Raw genomic sequence first — 22,339 nt, 5'->3', positions numbered from 1 at the left:
GCCTGTGCTATTTTCTTAATGTAGTGGTAAAAATGGTAGAATTCAAGTCAATCAAGATGTGATACAACTTTGGGTTGTATTTTTGCAATCATAATAATTAAGATGGTTGTAGGTTTATAGCATGTGGGCTCAACCGAATTATACATTAAATTAGCAAATTTTCCTTCTAATGTCACATAAACAGGTTAGGTCATGTTACAAGTTTCACCTATACTTTGGAAACAATGGCATAATTTTATATATTCCAGGGTTCCTTGTTCTATAGAAAAGGATAGCTGGTTCTAGAACAGTTCTGGCTCAGAAGATTAATCTGTGATAGAAAAGTTCCAGCAGAACTACTTTAATAGAGGACCAAAATGTTCCTCCAGGTCTTTCTGACTCAAAAGGATCATTTATTTCCCTTCCTTCCGTTTACTCATATCCTTCTGCTCTTCCTCTTCTTTCTGTAGACTATTATTACTTGCAATATCCTCTTTTTGATAGTACTTCTTTGCCAGAATAGCACTTTTGTGTATTCCTTAACTTTTGCATTAATTAGAAGTTCAAATATTTGAAATAAATATTCCAAAATCTCTGTGTTTCAGTAGAAATAAATCCTCCCCCCCTAACATTTTTGTCATGTTAAACTTGAATGTAGAAAAAAAAATGTGGAAAAAAAGAATTATGTTAAAGTGGATTCTGAATATGGGTTATTTATACTGTGAATTTTAAGGAAATCTCATGGAAATAAAAAAAAATTGTGTGAGAGATCTGCATAGATCTCATATTAAGGCAGAAAAGGAGAAAGGAAGTTTGGGAATAAATATATTAAATAAAAATATATCAGTTCCACTTCTTTGTCAGAATCTCCTTGAATGTCTTACCATTTAGATAAGACAATGCCATTTTAAGCATTTAGCCCAATTCCAATAAGTTTTGTTATTGTAAACCAGCCCATATTTTTTTTTTATTTTGTTTTAGCAAGAACCTGAAATGGGTTCTCTCTCTTCCTCTCCATTTCTTCCCTTCCCTTCATCATCTTTCTGCAATCTTCTTGCAGAAAAAGCAAGCACTTTAAAATCAGGGGCTTTTGTGTTTTCACAGATTTGAGGGCTAGAATTATTCTGTATTCAACTCAGCCACCTAGTGGCCAAGAGCAAAACTATTAGTAAGACCACAGTCCAATTTATTAGTGGAAAAGTGTCACTGAACACCATGATAAAAGTGCGCTGTTAGAAATTTGAATAATTTCTTTCTCCCTTGAAACTAAAAGCTTCTGATTCCCTTGTAGCAAAGAGAGAAATATTTCTCATATACAATATGCCTGTATTTTGTATCTCAATTTGTCATAACCCTTCAATAGTTAAAAATCCTTGGTTTAGCTTGTACAAAAGTTTTTCTTCATATTTTTAAATTTCAGGTCACTAATTTTTATTGATCCCATGCCTGTTTTTGATAATAACATGATTTTGTTCCCCTTGCAGATTATCTGAAGAACCTTTTAGAAGATTCAGCGGACTTCAAAGATACTCAGGGTAATTATTTTGTTGAATATTAGTTATTGAAATAAAAATACTTGCAGACTCAAGGAATGTAAAATCTTCTGAGATCAGGAATGGGTTTATCAGTACAGCAGAGTTTCCAAAAACAAAAAAGTTTTGATTTTAGCTGAAAAGGTGTTCTGGTAATTGCCTAGAAATCAGTCTTAAATAAATCCTAAAGCTACATAAAGTTTACCATTCTGGATGGTTTAATTGTAGTCAAGCAATTGAGAAGATTTATGTGCCCCTTTGGGAAACTGAAGTGAGGGTTTGGAACTTCCCCTTTTGACATGATGCTATAATTGAGTGTGATATGACATAGAGGGAAGAAGAGATAACTTTTTGGGTTGTGCACAGTTCAAAACGGATTCTGAGGAAATGCCTTAGACTTTACTTAAGAACAGGTTCTCTCTACTATTTTTTCAAGGAGTTTGACCTTCTAGATTTTCATGTTTGAAAATGAAACTCCCATAATGAATAGCAGAGAAATGCTATGCTCAATGTGGGGTCTTCCCAGCTTGGTATTCTCCCAGATGTGTTACGTTTTAAGTCCCATAATTCCAAGTAGCCGTCCATAATATATTAACATATGTGCAACTTGTGTAAGGAATTTAAACGATTCAAATAAATTCTGGAAGATAACACTTAAGTGTTTGCATAGTGTTTGAACTTAAGTATACAGCCAGTTTTATACTGATTGTAACTGCAGCTACTTAGAGAAAGTCATAGTTCTCTAGGGCAAGCTGAAAACATTTCCTGAAATATACTTATTAAATATTTAATTTTATTCCCTCTAAAATATGGGTTTGTTAAGAACAGATCATGCCAAACCAATCTTATTTCATTCTTCAACAAAGTGACTAAATTAGTAGACCAACAAAATACTGTGGACATAATATATTTAGATTTCAGCAAAGCATTCGATAAAGTAGACCACAACCTACTTCTTAGTAAGCTAGAAAAAAGTGGAATAGATAGTACCACTCACAACTGGCTGACAAAGCATACTCAACGAGTAGTCCTTAATGGGTCTAAGTCTACATGGAGGGAAGTAAGCAGTGGGGTCCCACAAGGTTCCGTCTTAGGCCCAGTATTCTTCAATATCTTCATTAACGACTTAGATGAGGGAATAGAAGGGGAACTTAGCAAATTTGCAGATGGTACTAAGCTGGCAGGAATAGCTAACACCCAAGAAGATAGGCTCAAGATCCAGATGGATCTTGACAGACTAGAACATTGGGCCATATCTAATAAAATGAAATTCAATGTAGAGAAAAGTAAAGTCCTACACTGAGGCAAGAAAAACCAAAAGTACACATGTAGACTGGGTGAAACCAGGCTCAATAGCAGTAACTGTGAGAGGGATGTTGGAGTCTTAGTGGACAACCAGCTAAATATGAGCCAGCAGTGTGCAGCAGCAGCCCAAAAAACTAATGCAATCCTAAGTTGTATTAACAGAGGGATACAATTAAGATCAAGGGAGGTACTAATACCACTCTATAAAGCCTTAGTAAGACCACGCCTAGAGTACTGCATCCAGTTTTGTTCACCACATTATAAAAAAGATGTTGAGACTCTAGAAAAAGTACAGAGAAGAGCAACCAGGAAACATACGAAGAATGGTTACAGGAACTGAACTTGGCTAGTCTAGTAAAGAGAAGGACCAGGGGAGACATGATAGCAATCTTCCAATATTTGAGGGGCTGCCACAGAGAGGAAGGGGTCAAGCTATTTTCTAAAGCGCCTGTAGGCCAGACAAGGAACAATGGATGGAAACTGAACAAGGAGAGATTTAACCTAAAAACAAGGAGAAACTTTCTGACAGTGAAACAATCAACCAATGGAACACCTTGCCCACGGAAGTTGTGGGAGCGCCATCACTTGAGACTTTCAAGAAGAAATTAGACTGCCATTTGTCAGAAATGGTGAAGGATCTCCCGCTTGGGTGGGGGGTTGGACTAGATGACCTACAAGGTCCCTTCCAACTCTGATTATCTGTTATCTATTAAAATTATACTGTCCAATGCTACAATTTTTGCTAGATATAGAATACTATGTAAAATAGCACGAGGCAATCCAGTAGTCTCACTTAATACAATTAACTCTAGATTACAGTGAAAGAACAAACTGTCTCCTAGCACCGCTTAAGCTAAGAAAACCTACTTTAAAAGGACAGCCAAGTGTACCCTTGGGTGCATTGTGCTGCCTTGCATAGGGCAAGCCACTGAGAAGCCCCTTTTCTGATCTGTTTCTTTTTACCACATACCTGGATGAAATTCTGAGCAGGTATGATCTGGAGGTCCTACATAATGGGCAGGCTCCATCAGCCACTGCCATATGCATTCAAATTTAAAACACAATATTTTAATTGGGTCTAGAGGTTAATTGATAATAGGTGCAGCAACTCAAAATGGGTGATATTCTGCCAAATCTGGTTTTCCTTGCTAGCAGTTTGGTCATTGATTTTGTACTATTTGCAACCTCTGAATCATCTTCATAGACAGCCACAGATAGACTATGCTGCAGTAATCAAGTTCATGAACTACTATCATTAAGGTTTTCTCCATAGGTTGGAGGTCCTTAAGTTTATTGTAGTTTGACTGCTTTTAAAGTGTCTTATTAATAAGGGTACCAATTTTCTTCTAATTAGAATATGTAATCTCTTTCTGATACATTTCAAGCAGTGCCTATATAGGAGAATTAGAATGTAAGTATTGAATATATAATAAAGCAATATAAAATATATAATAATAATTATATGTTCTTTTTAAGATGCTCTTGCTGTTGTCATAGAAGTGGCCAATCATGCAAATGACATTATGAAACAGGGGGTAAGTGGTGTTCCAGTTGTAAAAACTCTTAAAGTTTTAAAATGGCAGACACCATTTTTTGTTATAATGAATTTGAATTATTGCTTTGTCGCAAAGCTCAAAGGTATACAAATTGAATATCATATTTGTACATGCTGTTGATAATTTGTTTATATTGAAATATATTTAATATTGCTATTTATTCAAGAATTGTTTTAAAAGATGTGTGTGTGTGTGTGTGTGTGTGTGTGTGTGTGTGTGTGTGTATGAGAGGATGTAATGGCCATATTGGCTAATTGCACGTGAATGATTTCTGATATTTATATCATGTGAGTTATTTTGGATTATTATTAAATGCTCAACTCTCAACAACTTTGGGCAGTTCATAAATAAAAGAATATAGTAGTGAACAAAAATAAAACAATAAAGATGTTAAAAACTAGACAGTAACATTTCTACTTTCACCTTCTAGGATAATTTTCAGAAGCTTATGCAAATACAATACAGCTTAACTGGTCATCATGAAATCGTGCAACCTGGGAGGGTAAGTTCATTTAGATATCACAGGAAAACTATAGATTGAAGTCTTTCCTCTCATTCCCTTTGCAGATTAACAGCTCTGAAAGGAAAAAAAAAAGCCCTATAATTATTCATCCCAGTTAGGATATTAACTTCTGTTCCTTTTGAAAAGCAAGAGAGGTGCTACCATTATAAGAGACAAAGCAAAGTATGATGTCACAAGCACAGTCCGCTGTTTCATAGTGGCTGTTGGTGCTCCATGAAGTCTACATAGCTAATATAGCCTTGTCTTTCTAGCATCTAGTTTTAAAAGTAGTCTGGATTATAAATCAGCTTCCCTGTTCCTCTCCTCCTGTGCAAAAATTGCTTTACTATCCCATGAACATTGCCTATTTTGGGGATCTATCTGTCTTCTGTAGCCTTCTTTACTTGTTAGAAGGATCACACACATACTCACGATGAAGTTGGACCAAGTGGTTTTTTTTTTTCACCAGAAAATGCAGTATCATGTCCTACATAAACATTATGTGTTGCACAAAGGAGTCTGAAGGAACTCTGGAACCCTCAAGGTCTGATCCCCTTGCAGGAAAGTGTCATTGGACTGCCCTCTCCCTTCAGGGAATATAACCCTTGTGGCTATTTATACTGTTGCTGTAAGAGACACCCTATGTCTCTATAGCAGTTTCTTTTGGGGAGGGGAGGTTTATCCAGATAGTAAGCTCTCCCCCACCTAAAAAAATCCAGATGCAATATACATTCAAAGAAGCTCGTAGAGGTCTGAAAGCACAGGCTTTTTCATTGATCCTGGAACAGCCTTTACAAAAATCTTCAAAAGCTCTAAAAGAAGGTTGGGTGGAACCATTGTCAACACAATCAAAGGTTTTACAGAATTTGTAACTATTTTCAAACAGGGCTCCATGTACAGTGCATTCAGAAAGTATTCAGACCCCCTTCACTTTTGTAAATTGTGTAATGCTCAGCCTGATTCTATAGTTGTTGAAATTCATTTTTTCCTAATTAATTTACACTTAGTATCCCATAATGACAAAGTGAAAATATTATATTCCCACATGAAAGCTAAACCAATATAATTTTCCTACAACTTCTTCACCAAAGGTCAAGCAACTTTCTTCTGTACCCAATATGTCTAATGTTTTTCTTAAACTTGACTCCTTTTGTTTTCTAGAGGAGAAAATAACTTAGAGTAAATTATTCACAAAATTAAATATTTTTAAAGAAACAGTCATGAAAAATCTTCAAGATTGTTTATTCTTAGCTTGGAAAAAGCAACACACAATGTTCTAACCAGCTGCAAACAGTGGCTTTTTTCTGCCAAGAAGAACCAATCGCTACATGGAAAGTAAGGCTTGTTACTTTTTGTGTAAGAAGCAACTTTACTCTCTTGCTGCAGGGGTAGCGAGAGGTCAGAAGGAAAGCATATTCGCAAGGGCGTATCAAAAGGTCTGGAGTTTGGTACATTACTACTAGATGGGAGACTCATATTCATCTTGGTTGATTTTGTGTGTATGTTTGTTAATCAGGTGTTTTTGAAAGAAGGAACATTGATGAAACTCTCCCGGAAAGTAATGCAGCCAAGAATGTTTTTTTTGGTAAGATGAACACCCTAATGCTAAAGCAGTTTTTAATGGAGAACTTAAATACCAACAGCTAGCAATTTCAGCTAATGGTTTTGAATAATTTACACTGCAATTTATGCTATTGTTTTTCTTTTATTGTGGCTTCATTAATATTTTATAAGTGAATTGAGGTAACCATTCCTCCGTAGTTGGTGGTCTTCATTGTCTTTTTGTTTTTGAGAAAGATTCCCTCAAGCAACTCACTTCTTGTAATTTGAAACTTTTCATCTATAACATATTTGAAGTGTATTTGGTATATGCCTAAGTACAATTCAAATATGTATTTCATAATCACATAATTCTTTTAACAATATGTTAAATATCTGGCTTAAGATGCAAAAAATTGTACTAAGCCATAGATCATTGTTTACCAACAATACTGACTGAATGTGCATAGTTGACTTAGCTGAAACCAAACAAAATGAAATGATAGCTTGTTGTGATTTATGAGCCAATCACTGAACCATATTAATCTTCAGAAAAAACAAGATTCTAGTTACAATACAACAAATTCCATATAATAAAATACCATACAATACAACAATTCCAGCTTAAAGACCAGCAAGTAATGTAGGATTTCGTAGAACTTTTACATGGCACAGAATAGGAGGATCATCTAAGTGACCTGCTTTCTATCTCTGTTCTGCTGCTGTTATGTACAAAAAAAGACTTAAGACTGGAATAACCAAAGTCCCATTTGTTTTGGACTGTCCATAATTTCTGACAGTACTGTTTGCAGTGACTCTGAAACAAGGGTTGCCAACCTTTTGGACCTCAGGGACCACCAAACTCATAATTTTAAATCTCGGGGACCACTAATATGAATTTTGACTGATGGTAGCTTGCTGACGTTGGTGGGAAAGAGGGTGGAGGGAGAGAGAGAGAGAGAGAGATCTGATCTAACCTATCTGTCTCTCCCTCTCTCTCTCCCTCTCTCTCTCACACACACACAAAGGCAGGGGTGGGATTCAAATTTCTTAACTGGTTCTTAGGTGTGGCCTTATTTGCTTGGTGGTCATGTGACTGGCTGGGCTTGGCTCGTATGTAAATATTATAAATATTTATGTAAATATTGAATTTTTTATAAAAAAAGAGCAAGTTTTACCCAAAATCAGGTAAAGCAGGCAGGCAGATTGAGTTGCTCACAGAATCAGATTCACTTAGAGATCTGTTTCTGCCATCAGCTATCTGAGTCTGCAACTGAATAATAGAACCTTCAGTCCTAAGGGAGTTTTGGCTCTGCTTAAAAGCAGAGCCAAAGATCTAAAGATTAGCTAGAAAACAAGAAATCCAACAATTTCCTGCTTTCTAGCTAATCTAAATCTCCCAACACAGAACAGCCAATTGTTGGAAAAAGGAAAAATAGCAACTTAGCAGGCAAGTTTGCCAGGTAAGGAGTGAGTGGATGGGGAGAGTTCCCGTGGGTCATGTGGGTGGCGCAGCCTTGTGTTCCTGTGCAGCCTTGATTAATTGCTTTGGGGGTTGCTCTGGGGGTGACATTTCTCGGCGGACCACCAAAATTTTCTTGTGGATCACCAGTGGTCCGTGGCCCATCAGTTGGCGACCACTGCTCTAAAAGATTTCTCCTCTGTCTTTTAATATATTTAATATTTTAATATAGATAATGTAAATGTTTGCCTGATTTCATGAGTCTCTTTCCCTGGTTATATTTGCCTTTCATCCACTTTTTTGCCAGTTAAAAGTTTTTGATCTTTGCTAATTTTTAATAAATAAATGCCAACTGGATTTTTCCAGCTGTTCTGTATATTCTGGAAGTAGGAATTGACTAGAGTGTGTAGGCTGAAAGCTAAACTGGAAACGATCGATAGGAGGAATATAATTGAAGTGTATGGAAGCCAGCATGACATGGACAAAGTAAACAGGGGGAAAATGTTTTTCTCTCTCAAAACACTAGGACCGTGATGGCAAACCTATGGCATGCGTGCCACAGGTGGCACGTAGAGCCATTTGTGCCAGCACATGAACTGCAGGCAAACTTACCTCACTGTGCATGTGTGCACCTCACAGGTGATTTTCGACAGGTTTGAGGCCTTTTTCAGCCTCCCAAAGGCTTGAGGGAGGCTTCTGCAGGCTTTGCAGGCCAAAAAGTAGCCCTGTTTCATCACTTCCTGTTTTTCCAAAAATACCAGAAGTGACGAAACGGGACTAGTTTTTGCCTGCAGAAGCCTTCCTCAAGCCTTTGAGAGGCTGAAAAAGGACTCAAACCCACCAAAAATCAGCTGTGAGGTATAGTGCAGGTAAGGGGGCAGCAGGGGGTAGGGAGGTTGGGATTACGCGTGCATGCATAGGGGGCGTGGGGGGCACGCGCAATGCCTTCTGGATGCTGGTACACGAGCGTGCAAGCACACACACAGTTTTTGGCACAGGAGCCCAAAAGGGTTAGTCACCACTGCACTAGGGCGTGCTTCATCCAGTGAAGCTAATTAGAAGATTTAAGACAGAAGAAATATTGTCTTGGCACAGCATGTAATTAACTTGGACAATTCATTCCCATAAGAAGTAGGGGTGACTGCTAGCTGGATAGTTTTAAAAGAGCAATTAGATGCATTTGTAGAAGTAAGTCCATTAGTTTTGAGGCTCAATGTGACCTTTGTATTTTGGGGCCAAATACTTTCCCAGTTGCAGGGGAAAAATAGCAGTGGATGGGATGTTTGTTAATCAAGAATGTGTTGCAAGATTTGCATTGTTTCATACAAAGCAAATAATTTAAATGGATTTTGTAAATTTAAAAAGGCTATTTTTAAGGATTAGCTATTTTCACTGCTTTCTCCAATATATTACTGTAAAAAATCCAGAAGATGACTTTAAAGTACAAATATATTTGGAACATCTGAGACAAATGCTTCCTTTATTCACTGAGGTATAAGAAGGAGGGGAGGTAACACATATTTTGGATTTCCAAGAATCTGTAGTTGTAACCAATTTCAATAAAATATATAATTCTAGATTTCCTGTGGAGTATGTATTTCCTGTTTGGGTTTATCCTAACAGATTGACAGTTACTCATTAATATTAATGTTTTCATGTTTATCAGTGCAATTTTATCATTTTTTGTAATTTTCATAAATGTAGAAATTTCTGAAATCTGAATTTCACTCTTGAAAAATGGGGCAGGAAAAACCCTAAGGAAGAAGACAAATCTCATGTCAATTCACAAAATATGCCCATTAAGATGGGGAATGAGATAGACCTTCCACACCAGACTTGTATAGTTGTAAGTTGATATGTCAGCTACATTAAAAAAATAATTTACTTTGCAGTTTAATGACACCTTGTTGTATACAACTCCTCTGCAGTCTGGAATGTATAAACTCAACAACATGCTATCACTGGCTGGAATGAAAGTGAGTGAGATATATATATATATATATTTGTACAGTAGCTTGTCTTATAAAACAGAGTTTGAATTTGTGCACTAAAATTAGCAGTCTGAAATTGCTATTTGAGAAATCAGTTACTCTGAACATTATGCTAAATGTAGCTATTGGCTGTCTCATTTTCAGAAAAGGTTGGTACTAATAAAAAAAGAAGTGCAGGGAAAGAGCAGAGATGGCAAGTTCTATCCACAGCTTGCCAGATTTTCTGGCTGTATGTTAGACTGTTCCCAGTTCTATCATTTGAGCCAGTTTACATCATACAGCCTTAACAGGTCTCACTAACAAATAAGTACCATGCTCCAGCTTATTTCAGGAGATCTCCTCTGCTGGCTGTTCTACAGGTAGACATGTCCTATGACTGACCTTCTACAGTTGTGCTCATAAGTTTACATACCCTGGAAGAATTTATTATTTCTTGGCCATTTTTCAGAAAATATGAATGATAACACAAACTTTTCTTTCACTTATGGTTAGTGGTTGGCTGAAGCCGTTTATTATCAATCAACTATGTTTATTCTTTTTGAATCATAATGACAACAGAAACTATCCAAATGACCCTGATCAAAAGTTTACATACCCCAGTTCTTAATAGTGTATTGTCCCCTTTAACATCAATGACAGTCTTTTGTGGTATGTGTGGATGAGGCTCTTTATCTTTTCAGATGGTAAGCTGCCCGTTCTTCCTGGCAAAAAGTCTCCAGTTCCTGTAAATTCTTGGGTTGTTTTGCATGAAATGCACATTTGAGATCTCCTCAGAGTGGCTCAATGATATTGAGGTCAGGAGACTGAGATGGCCACTCCAGAACCTTCACTTTATTCTGCTGTAGCCAATGACAGGTTGACTTGGCCTTGTGTTTCGGATCATTGTCATGTTGGAATGTCCAAGTACGTCCCATGAGCAGCTTCTGGGCTGATGAATGCAAATTTTCCTCCAGTATCTTTTGATAACATGCTGCATTCATCTTGCCATCAATTCTGACCAACTTTCCTGTGCCGTTGTAGCTCACGCATCCCCAAAACATCAGCGATCCACTTCTGTGTTTCACAGTAGGAATGGTGTACTTTTCATCATAGGCCTTGTTGATTCCTCTCCAAATGTAGTGTTTATGGTTGTGGCCAAAAAGCTAAATTTTGGTGTCCTCACTCCAAATGACTTTGTGCCAGAAGGTTTGAGGCTTATCTCTGTGCTGTTTGGTATATTGTAAGCGGGATATTTTGTGGCATTTGCGTAGTAATGGCTTTCTTCTGGCGATTCTACCATGCAACCCATCTTTCTTCCAGTGCCTCCTTATTGTGCATCTTAAAACAGCCACACCACATGTTTTCAGGGAGTCCTGTATTTCACCTGAAGTTATTTGTGAGTTTTTCTTTGCATCCCAAACAATTTTCCTGGAAGTTGTGGCTGAAATTTTAGTTGGTCTACCTGACCGTGGTTTGGTTTCAATAGAACCCCTAATTTTCCACTTCTTGATTAGTGTTTGAACACTGCTGATTGGCATTCTCAATTCCTTGGATATCTTTTTATATCCCTTTCCTGTTTTATACAGTTCAACTACCTTTTCCCGCAGATCCTTTGACAATTCTTTTGCTTTCCCCATGACTCAGAAGCCAGAAATGTCAGTGCAGCACTGGATGAAAGATCCAAGGGTCTGTCTGGAGTCCAGGAACTCATTGACCTTATATACACACACACTAATTATAATCAAACAGACCACAAGTGAGGATGGTTACCTTTAATAGTCATTCAAACCCCTTTGTGCTAACCTGTGTGCATGTTATCAGGCCAAAATCACCAGGGTATGTAAACTTTTGATCAGGGTCATTTGGATAGTTTCTGTTGTCATTATGATTTAAAAAGAGTAAACACAGTTGACTGATAATAAATGGCTTCGGGCATACGCTAACCATGAGTGACAGAAAAGTTTTTGTGTTATCATTTATATTCTCTGAAAAATGGCCATAGGGTATGTAAACTTATGAGCACAACTATATATGGCTTATTCCTTTCAGTTTTTTTTAAAGTCAGTTGTAGTTCACTGGTTTGTTCCCATGGCATCTTAGACTTGATCATTTGCAAATATTGCTAAGCAGACATAATTAGAACAGTGGCACAAATGTATTAGTGAACCATAGCATGGCTAGTCCTGCCATGCAAACCGGCTTTATGGCTGGGATAATATGCCATTCTCTCATTTGTTTAATTTTTCAAAATGACAAATGATAGACATTTCTCTTTTTATACTTTCTTCTACTACTTTGTCAGGTTAAGAAACCAACCCATGAAGCTTATCAAAATGAATTGAACATAGAAAGTGTAGAACGATCCTTCATCCTCTCAGCAAAGTAAGTGCTGCAACTGCCCTGTTCCCCTCCCAAAAACTGAGAGTTGGTCATAAAGTCAAAGGAAAATCTATTTAGTGATGTTTTATGGGAAAAGTGCTTAACTAGTCTGTGTATTTAACCCAACAGTTCTGCTACAGAGAGAGATGAATGGTTAGAAACCATCTCTCAATCAATTGAAGACTACACCAAGAAAAGAATAACTTTTAACCCTAGTAAAAGTCTGGAAGAGGTAGGTTGTCTTTCTAGAGCAGAAGTCACCAACCTTTGGGACTTCAGGGACCATCAAACTCATAATTTTAAATCCCGCAGACCAGAGACCCTGGGAAAATCCCCCCAAAAGTCTTCAGGAAAATTCTTCGTTTTTCTACCGATCAGTCATTCTTTATTTGGGATTGCAGGATACCATCTCCAGCTCTGTTCTCCGGGGGGGTGGGGGGTGGGGGTGGGGGGGAGGCACAGCCTTGTGTTCCCACGCAGCCTGGATTAATTGCTTCAGGGGGGTGATTTGGGGGGTGACATTTCTCTGAGGACCACCAAAAAATTTTTGCAAACCACCAGTGGTCCCCGGCCCACTGGTTGGTGACCACTGTTCTAGAGGGTATACATTTTTATGTGAAATTATAAACTGTTGAAACCATGTCATACTCAATACTCAAAAGAGGCCTTATCATTCTTTCTGTACATTGAGATGCAAGAGAAGGCTGAGCAATCAATTGTTGGGTTATATTATAACTTTCCATTTCCTGTACTGGTCAGGAAAATAGTCTATTCAGTCTTTGCCCAACTCTGATTGTATGAGATATGAGAAAAGGACCTTCTTCACCTTGCTGAGAATGTTTATCCTTCAAATAACATTTTGATTTCCCATTCTTATATACTTTGAAATCTAAGAAATTGTTATGATATTGATAATGAGCCTGTAATATGAGCTTTTCTACATGAGAAATAGATTTTAAAAAACCAAAACCCTGTAAATCTATTTTTCTGCATACATTGTTTCTCACTCTCTTAGGCAGACCAAGAAAAAGAAGAAGAAAGACCTGTAGGATCCAAAGCTCCAATTTGGATTCCTGATACTAGAGCTACCATGTGTATGATTTGTACCAGTGAATTCACTCTGACATGGAGAAGGCACCACTGCAGAGCTTGTGGGAAGGTTGTAAAAAATTAATATTGTTAGCTTTAAAAAAAGAAGAAGAAAATGAACACAAACGCATTTGAAAAAGTTCCATCATGTGCATATATTATCTGTTTCGTTTTTCAGATAATCTGCCAAGCTTGTTCATCAAATAAACATGGATTAGACTACATGAAAAATCATCCCGCAAGAGTGTGTGATCATTGCTTTAAAGAGCTGCAGAAACAGGGTAAAATTAAATGTTTGCCTGTTTTTCACTTTTGCCATATATTTACTTTAGGTGTTCTTTTCAGGGATTAGAATTTTTAGGATTACAAGAGTAATCTTTCATTTAAAATGGATGGCATACAGTATATCAATTTCTTCAAGAGTTAAATACAAAAAAAAATTCTAAATATAAAACCCTATGAAGTATTTAGCAACATTTTAGTTTATATTATTGTGGTTCTTCAAGCATTAAAATATATATCTTGATTAAAACTATCTTATTTACTCTTTTAAATTATTTGCAGTCAGTCATTTTCAGTTACAATGCCTGCTACTGTTTTTTTTTAAACTTGCCTCTGTCTGACATGAAAATTGTTACCTTCACATCTTTGATCACCAATAATTCCACCTATGATCAGACGTAATGAGAAAGCAAAACATTCAGAATAGCTGTACAATCACTTGAACATTAAGACATTTTAAAAAGCTACAAACTGTTTTTGAAATACTGCATACAAATATCATCAGAGATGGATGTATAACTTATAAAATTAATAAATGATAAACTAAAAACTTATTCCTTTAGTTCTCTGAATCAGAAATAACTGTAATGGTTACCTTAATTTCAGATAATATGTACACTTCTAAAAATGGATCTCCACTGAATCACCGATCGCCAACTAACACTTTGTCTACAGTATTACACAGTATTCCATCTGGCAGAAAGCAGAAAAAAATTCCAGCTGCACTGAAGGAAGTATGTCAGATTTTCTCAGCACTATTTTTTTTGTTTTTACTAATAAAGACCTGTTGCTTAATGAGAGACCAAATGTACTGACCTTAACTGTTGCTCTTTTCAGAGATAGTAGCTGTAGAATAACTGCTTATTTTTATTCTGTTTTTTCTGCTTTCTGATTTCCCCTCTCTCTCTCTCCCAATATTCTTTCTGGGGACAGCAGGCAAGATTACTTGCCTTATTCTCAGCTATTGAAAGTGGAACAATGACTAGATCTATACCATGAAACATCATTATTTGTCTTAATTTGAATGTATTGATAAGACACAATGGTATATGGCAGCTTTGAAGCGGCAGCCTTAAAAGTTTTACACAATGCACTAAACTGGCACATTTTGTATCTGATATTTGTAACAAAACTGAGAACCATAGTTTGGCAACATTAAACCCAATTAAAATGTGCTCCAAAAGTATGTAAGCTCTAGATCACTTTTGCTACAATGTAATTCAAAGATCTACCAAGATAGTGGAAGATCTGAAACTGATTTGTCAATTTTTCAGAATTCATGTCTTTGCCTCCTTCCTTGGGTTGACGGGGAGTGGTAATAGTAGTAGTTTATTGATTTATTAGTCTCATGACCTTTCAAATCAAATATAATACATAGTCCAATTTTGCAATAAGCTAGGAAGAAATAAAGTGATAAAATATATGTGTGTAACTAATACAAAGAGACAGTAACCAAATAAATGAATCTCCCTTACAGAATACAGTGGTTCATAAAGCCACTCCCTTTGTTATAAACTTAGGAGTTCTATGTACATTTGAGGGCAGAGGGAAATACAACAATTTGTGGTTAGGATCCCAGTGGGCTATTCTTTCCAAGAGATGATAGGTATTTAAGTCTAATCAGGGCATATAATTGACAGTCAAACAAAATATGAGAAATATTTTCAATGTCATCTTCTCTAAAGGCAAGTGGAGGAAGCACCCATATTTGGCCATGGAAACCAATAACTCAAATCTTGCTCTAGAGTAGGTCTTTAAAGATTGTGTCATTTAATGACAGATATTTCTCTGGTTAAAAATAAAAATTTCTTGTTACCCAGCATGTTATTGTTAGCCAATTCTGGGATCTATTTTTAACCGTTTAATTCCATGTTGATTTGAGTGCTAATATCCAGGACTATTGCTTTAAAAATTTCCTCTGTCTGGAAGGCCATTAAGAGTAGATGTTGGGTAGAAAAGCCGCGTTGTGAAATAACTTTGAAAAGTTGGTTGACCCAGGAATTGGGCTGGGCCATACTTATCTGTTCTGATGGGCATGTTTTGTAATGTCTGTAAGGGTTCATTGAATGGATCCTCTGCCAGTATAGGAATATTTTAGTTAAGTAAGTGACTGTGCAAGGAAAGGGGAAGATGTGTTCTTATTAGTTCCCAGTATGCATCTTAAAAAGCAAGTCTTTGTTTTTTAACATGAATACTGCATCTCAAAGAAGAATTTTGTAGTTTTATTAAGGCCCCACAATTCTGGGCATAGCATTGGATTATTTTTTCCTTGAATACTTTCACCATAAGGATCAAGATAGCAATAGCAGTAGCACTTAAGACTTATATACCGCTTTACAGCCCTCTCTAAGCGGTTTACAGAGTCAGCATATTGCCCCCAACAGTCTGGGTCTTCATTTTACCCATCTCGGAAGGATGGAAGGCTTAGTCAACCTTGAGCCGCTCAGAATTGAACTCCTGGAATAAGCACCGAGTTAGCCCTGCAGTGCTGCATTCTAACCACTGTGCCACCGCAGGTCTACCCAAGTAGTTGTAGTTAAATTTGTATAATCTTCTAGTACTTACTACTTACCTCTGCACTTGCTGAGTTTCTTTTGAAATGATTTAACCATGACCCAGTTCTGGTTAAAAGCCACCCCCAAAATAGGTAAAAAATGCATTTGTTGAATAGGCTCCCCATATATTTCCCAGATATATTTCACACTTGTTCTGGTAAATACCCTTACTTTAAATACAGTTTTATTGATATTTAAAAAATTAAGAGCACAGTAGATATTTAGCTTTTGCAGCAGTCTTCTCAGGCCTATTCGGAAATGTACAATTAGAACCATGTTCTCAACATATAAGAAGATAAAATTATTAGGGGTCTTTGGCAATATGAGTATCTGCAGCATACAGAAATCCTAGTAATCATTGACACAGAAATTAAAAAGCATTAGTGCTAGAATACAATCCTGTCTTGACATTGATTTGGGTGGGTATACTGTTTATTAGAGAACCATTAACACCTGTACAGTCTTTCAAATAGGTTTCTGAGTAAAGGAACTTAACCAAGAATAGAGTCTAGGTTCCATATTTAAGCAGGCCAATTTCATCCATAGAATGTTTCTGTTTCTAGACTCAAAAGCCACACTAAGATTCATAAATATGGTAAACAGTTTCTTCCTATTTGTTAATTGTTATGAGATAGTGTAAGGTCAAAATAATTGTCTATTGTGGAGCATTCTAGTCTGAATCCAGCTCGTTTCTCCATTAAGAGATTTATTTCCATTATCCAGTTTTCTGTTTTGTTTAACGGATGTTTCATATACATTTTAGCCACAGTTCCAATAAGGCTTACCTGCCTGTAGGTTTTTGTGTCACTTTTATCTCCATTTTTATATAGGGGGAGTATAATGCCAACTTCCAATCTAACTCCCACCGATCAATATGAGTCTTCAAAAGTTCTGGGAATAGAAAATCTACAGGCGCCTTATTAGATTTTAGCGATCAAATTATAAATTTGATTCCTGATACGCTGGAGGCCAGGGAGAAAGGTTTTCAAAGGCTACAGTATTAGTAATTTGTCTGGGAGACCATGGTTAGAATTAGAAAAAAGATTTGCAAAAACCCAAAATCCTCCCAAATTGATGTCAAATTGCAATTTACATTATGTTCCTTCAATGATGCTACCTGATATAACATTCCAGAAGAAAGTTGTCCCTTTTGCTAAAACTTCCAGATCCCACCATATTTTAACTCTAGACTTTTAAAAAAATATTAACAACTTCTTGTGCTAATTTTTAGCATTTTAGCATGGGTTTTTTTGGTAGGGTGTTCCAGGGCTTGACACATTGCTGCCTTCAATAGCTTTTCTCCTACATAAACAGAATAGCAATAGCACTTAGACTTATATACTGTTTTACAGCTCTCTCTAAGCCGTTTACAAAGTCAATATATTGCCCCCAACAATTTGGGTCCTTATTTTACCCACCTCGGAAAGATGGAAGGCTTTGAGTCAGCCTTGAGCCTGGCGAGATTTGAACTGCCAAACTGTAGCCAAGAGTCAGCAGAAGTAGCTTGCAGTACTGTATTCTAACCACTGCACCACTACAGCCGATCAAACCAATTTGAACTTATTTCTGACAATTTGTAATAGGAAGTTTGACTATTGAAATTTTTCTCAGGGAATGACACAGATCTGCAAATTGGGTAAGGATTTCATCTGAATCTTGGGTAGAGGAGAAAATGGAGTTTCTCCAAAGCTGGGCCTGTTCTGAGTTCAGAAAGTTAGATAATGCCTTGATGTCAATCTTGATCCAATTAAGCTTTCTATTCTACTTTACTTCAAACATTATTTTCTATATTGCATTTGTAAAATATTTTGTTTCTTTTAAAAATAGTTCTCTACTTCAGCGGTCCCCAACATTTCCGGTTTGGCGGACTGGAAGGGGGAAGGGGATAGTTCCATGTGAGTTGCAGGCGCAAGCTCTCCACTCACACAAATGAAGTTTTGCACATGAGCACCTGCCACTCATTCAAATGCAGCTTCATGTGAGTGCCTGCTGCTCAAGCAAGCGGAGCTGCATGTGCACACGTGTGCACACAAGCACCCACCACTTTTACAGCCCATTTCTGAAGGGGCCGTGGCCCACTCGTGGCCTGGGGATTAGGGACCCCTTCTCTACTTGACTGAAGGAGGGCTAATTAGCAGGAAAGAGTGATCCCTAGGTTTTTTGGAAATGCTGAAAATGTCATAGAGCACAAAAGTTGCTGAAAAGCCAGTTAACTAGCAGAACTTGGGCATTTGGACAGTAAATCAACAAAAATGTAGTATATAAATGTAGCAAGCAGTTATGCTTGACTCAGATTACTTATATTTTAGCAGGATTATAATGAAGATAATGATCAGTACACCAGGGAGAGGAGCAGTTATACTACATTCTCTTGTAATTAAACTACATCCTTGTGTTCATTATAGGTGTCAGCTAATACAGAAGATTCTTCAATAAGTGGCTACTTGTACAGATCAAAGGGCACCAAGAAACCATGGAAACACCTGTGGTTTGTGATCAAAAATAAAGTGTTATACACATATGCTGCTAGTGAGGTAAGAAATGAAAAACTGAGAAAACACTTCATATAGGTAGAATGTTGGAATTTTACTCCTATGAATTCCATTTACAGATAGTTCTTGACTTGTGACCACAATTGACACTTGAATCCTCAATCGTTGAGCGAAGTGGTTATTAAGTGAGAGATCACATGCCTGTTTCTCTCAATGACCACAATCCCAGCACTACTGACCGTGTGTGATCATGTTGTCAAGCTATCATTTCTGGTTGAACCTTTTTCACCAGCCACTAGAAATCAGAGGGAGTCTTCTCAGCAGGTGACAGTAGCTTGGTACCTTCCCTGCTGGTTTTCTGGGAAAGCTGGTAGGCAAGATTGCAAATGGTGATCACATGAATGCAGAACTAGGTAACAACAGATTGCAGATCAAAACATGTGACTGTGGAGACCCTGCAATGCCATAACTTCAGGCAAGTCTCATAAATCCTTTCAAATCAGCACTGTCATAATTTTGATTGGTCATTAATAAGTGAAGGGCACCTAAACTGAGAGTATCTTTAAACAAATCATTGGAAAAAAAATAACATGTAAAATGATTCACACAAAACAATGAACAGTATATAGTTGGAATTCACTATTCTCAGATATAGCAATAGCCAGCAATTCTGATAGATTTCAAGGGAACTGGGTAGCTTCATGAAGCCTAAACAGACATCTAGTTTTGATGAGTGATTATATTCTAAATTAATTATTGTGTAGCATATATATCAGGCTAACCATAATAATGAGTTTGGAAGGAAGTGTAGGGTTGAAATCCTATGCATTGAGCCATTAGCTAAATAATTGAAGGATCTGAACCAAAATAATTCCATTTTGCTCACAACTGGGAGATTTAGAATCAAATTCAGGATTTGGCATTAGCCTAGAATTGCAAGAAATGTTTTTGTATGGCATTTTCATTGTTTCAAAAATGAAGTCGCATCTAATTCTGGGTTTCTTTTTAATATTAGGATGTAGCTGCTTTAGAGAGCCAACCTTTACTGGGTTTTACAGTCGCTGAAGTTAAAGATGAACACTTAGAATCTAAAGTTTTCAATTTATTGCACAAAAATACTTTATTTTACATATTCAGATCAGATGATTACCAGTCAGCACAGAAGTAAGTGGCCAATTATTTAATATATGTACGTATGTGTATGTGTGTGTTATAAATTAAGGATATTCTGACAGTTTCAAAATACAGTATTGACTGTGATCCTATTGATTATTCCCTGATTTATAGAAATTACTTTGCCAACAAATAGATATGTTTTTAATATTCTCAATGAAGTACCTAAAAACAAGAGTAAATGAAGTTTTTTTTCATTAGAGTTTAGCAGAAAAAAGCAGGCATTTGATATGTATATAAATTGAACAAAAATACAGGAAAAAAAAACATTTCTTTTTTCAAAAGCCAGGTCCAAAAAGTAGGGTGCTGTTTAAAAATCAAAACTTGTCTTAACCATTTGTCATTTAGGATTATGCATGGTCTTTTACTTGTTTATAAAATTAATAGGCCTCACATCTTACCTCAAGGAAACTAACTTTAACATCCTCTAGTGTGGCTTTGATTGCAATTATGTTAAATCAGGATAAACTGAGTCAATTATTTAAATATTCCAATTTGGTGAATGCTCCAATTATATATATTCTGAAAATCATTATACTTGATGTAGTAACACAGCTGTAAATTTTGAAATCTTGTACTCCTAGAAGTTGTCTGGATTTACATATCTGAGCTCCCTTTCCTGACTTAGTGTTATTAGTAGTAATTACTGTTCTCACCTGTCTTCAAAAGAAATCTCTATCTAGCACAGGGGTGTCAAATTCAAGGCCCAGGGGATCCATGGATCCGGCCAGCAGGGTGCTTAAATCTGGCCTGCGGGGCTGCCCTGGAAACAGTGAAGGACTGGCCTGCAGTGCCTCTGCCAGCAAAAACGGAGTTCCGTTTCCGCTGGCAGAAGGTTGCAGGAGGCCATCACAGCCAAAAACTGAGCTTGGGAGTCCATTTTCCCTGGCAGATTGCTCAGGCCACCACAGACACCCCCAACATGAGTGACATCAAGCTGGCCATGCCCACCTCAGCCCCCCGAGGTCAAACTCAACCCTGATGTGGCCCTCAATGAAATCAAGTTTGACACCCTGATCTAGCACCTTCCTCCAACCCTGACACATGAGAAAATATGGCACCCATAATCTATGTGCCTTACTAACAAAAGAAAATGACAAATGGAAATAAATGCTGTAACACTATGTTGTAATATCTGCTGGCCCTCTGTTAAGCTGGCTGACTAGAAAAATGATCAACCTCCCCTTACAGAGACAGAACAATCGTACAGAATATACATGGAATCAAAACTTTTATTAAAAAGAAATGAAAAGGATTTTTTTCTATTTTTAAATAGACACAAAACATTCAGTAGCAGAGATGATAAAAATACTGAGCAACTAACATTACAGATAACATTTTTCCCATAGAAAAATGTATAGAATATGAAATAATCTATCAGAAACAAGAAACCATTAACCAGTAGATACAGCAAAGAAATTAAACATAAATTCCTAGCTTTTCCTATTTCCCTAGAGCCGCAAGGGGACGCAAGCCCCAGCCAAACTTACCTGCATTGTGCATATGTGCGCCTCCTAGCTGTTTTTCAGCCTGTTTGAGGCCTTTTGCGCCCTACCAGAGGCTTGAGGGAAACCTCTGCAGCCTCGGGAGGCCGAAAAACGGGCCTTCTGGAAATACCAGGTGCCCGCTTTCAGCTTCCGGAGGGCCCCTGGAGCTTGGAAGTGATGAAACAGGCCTGTTTTTCAGCCTCCTGAGGCTGCAGAGGCTTCCTTTGAGCCTCTGGGAGGGTGAAAACAGCCTCAAATGGGCTGAAAATCAGCTGGGAGGTGTGGAACATGCGCAGTGCAGGTAGGGGGGGCCTTGTGCACGCATGCATGGGGGCACATTGCATTGTGGATACTGGCACGCGTGCGTTACCACGCACATGCACACTTTCGGCATACCACAACAAAAAGGTTCGCCATCACTGCCTTAGAGAATAGATAATCCTTTGTTCATTCATACAGTACTTACTCTTAGCAAATGCTTTTTTCTGCAAATTATACTTTAAGTCTAAATAGTTATTTTAAATCCTACTTGTTTCCAGAGTTTTGCCTAGCAACCGCCTGAGTGATTTGAAAAAAAAAAAAAAGAAATGAGCAGGAAGGAGGAATTTGAAAGAAGCTGCTTGTTTCATATGTGCCAAAACCATGTGCTTCTTTCACAACAAGAAAGAGATGCCTTAACTAGCAGCTTGCCTTCTCAATGAAGAGGCTGGTGGGCAGGTTAATGAGAGTGCATATGGGGATGGGGTTGTGGTTTTGTTATTAAAATAATGTTTTCTCTTTTTCAATAGGTGGATAGAAGCTTTCCAAGAAGCCACAATATTGTAGCACATTCTAGGTTTAAAGACAATGTCAGATAACTAAATGACATTACAGTTCTGTATGTTATAGTCAATGAATTTGCCCGGGCAAAGCCTTTTTTAAAAAAGTGGTCTGAACCTAGTCTCTGATTCAGGAATAATGATTTTTTTAAAAATGTGAATACTTGTTGTCATACAAAATATGTTATTTATTAAACTCTGCCACTGTTTTACATTTGC

At 37.2% G+C, this 22,339-nt stretch overlaps 1 protein-coding gene across 1 annotated transcript in view; it reads left to right on the top strand.

Annotated features, from left to right (window-relative positions):
- The window catches only part of FGD6 (FYVE, RhoGEF and PH domain containing 6), a 58,466-nt gene extending 36,134 nt beyond the window's left edge, over positions 1–22,332 (top strand). Inside the window, exons 9-21 of the mRNA XM_026698459.2 lie at positions 1,464–1,514; positions 4,293–4,351; positions 4,803–4,874; positions 6,391–6,459; positions 9,768–9,851; positions 12,148–12,227; positions 12,354–12,456; positions 13,240–13,383; positions 13,492–13,594; positions 14,202–14,329; positions 18,556–18,684; positions 19,658–19,806; positions 22,091–22,332. Coding sequence (XP_026554244.1) covers positions 1,464–1,514; positions 4,293–4,351; positions 4,803–4,874; positions 6,391–6,459; positions 9,768–9,851; positions 12,148–12,227; positions 12,354–12,456; positions 13,240–13,383; positions 13,492–13,594; positions 14,202–14,329; positions 18,556–18,684; positions 19,658–19,806; positions 22,091–22,127 — 1,208 coding nt within the window. The 3' untranslated portion in view covers positions 22,128–22,332. The remainder of the gene's footprint in view (positions 1–1,463; positions 1,515–4,292; positions 4,352–4,802; positions 4,875–6,390; positions 6,460–9,767; positions 9,852–12,147; positions 12,228–12,353; positions 12,457–13,239; positions 13,384–13,491; positions 13,595–14,201; positions 14,330–18,555; positions 18,685–19,657; positions 19,807–22,090) is intronic.
- The last annotated feature ends 7 nt before the right edge of the window (positions 22,333–22,339 follow it).

This window comes from Pseudonaja textilis, chromosome 5 (assembly GCF_049901715.1).
Source record: "Pseudonaja textilis isolate UNSWEBS1 chromosome 5, rPseTex1.2, whole genome shotgun sequence".
NCBI classification, from domain to species: Eukaryota; Metazoa; Chordata; class Lepidosauria; order Squamata; family Elapidae; genus Pseudonaja; species Pseudonaja textilis.
Note: the sequence above shows the minus strand (reverse complement) of the source record. Positions and strands in the feature narration are given on the sequence as shown.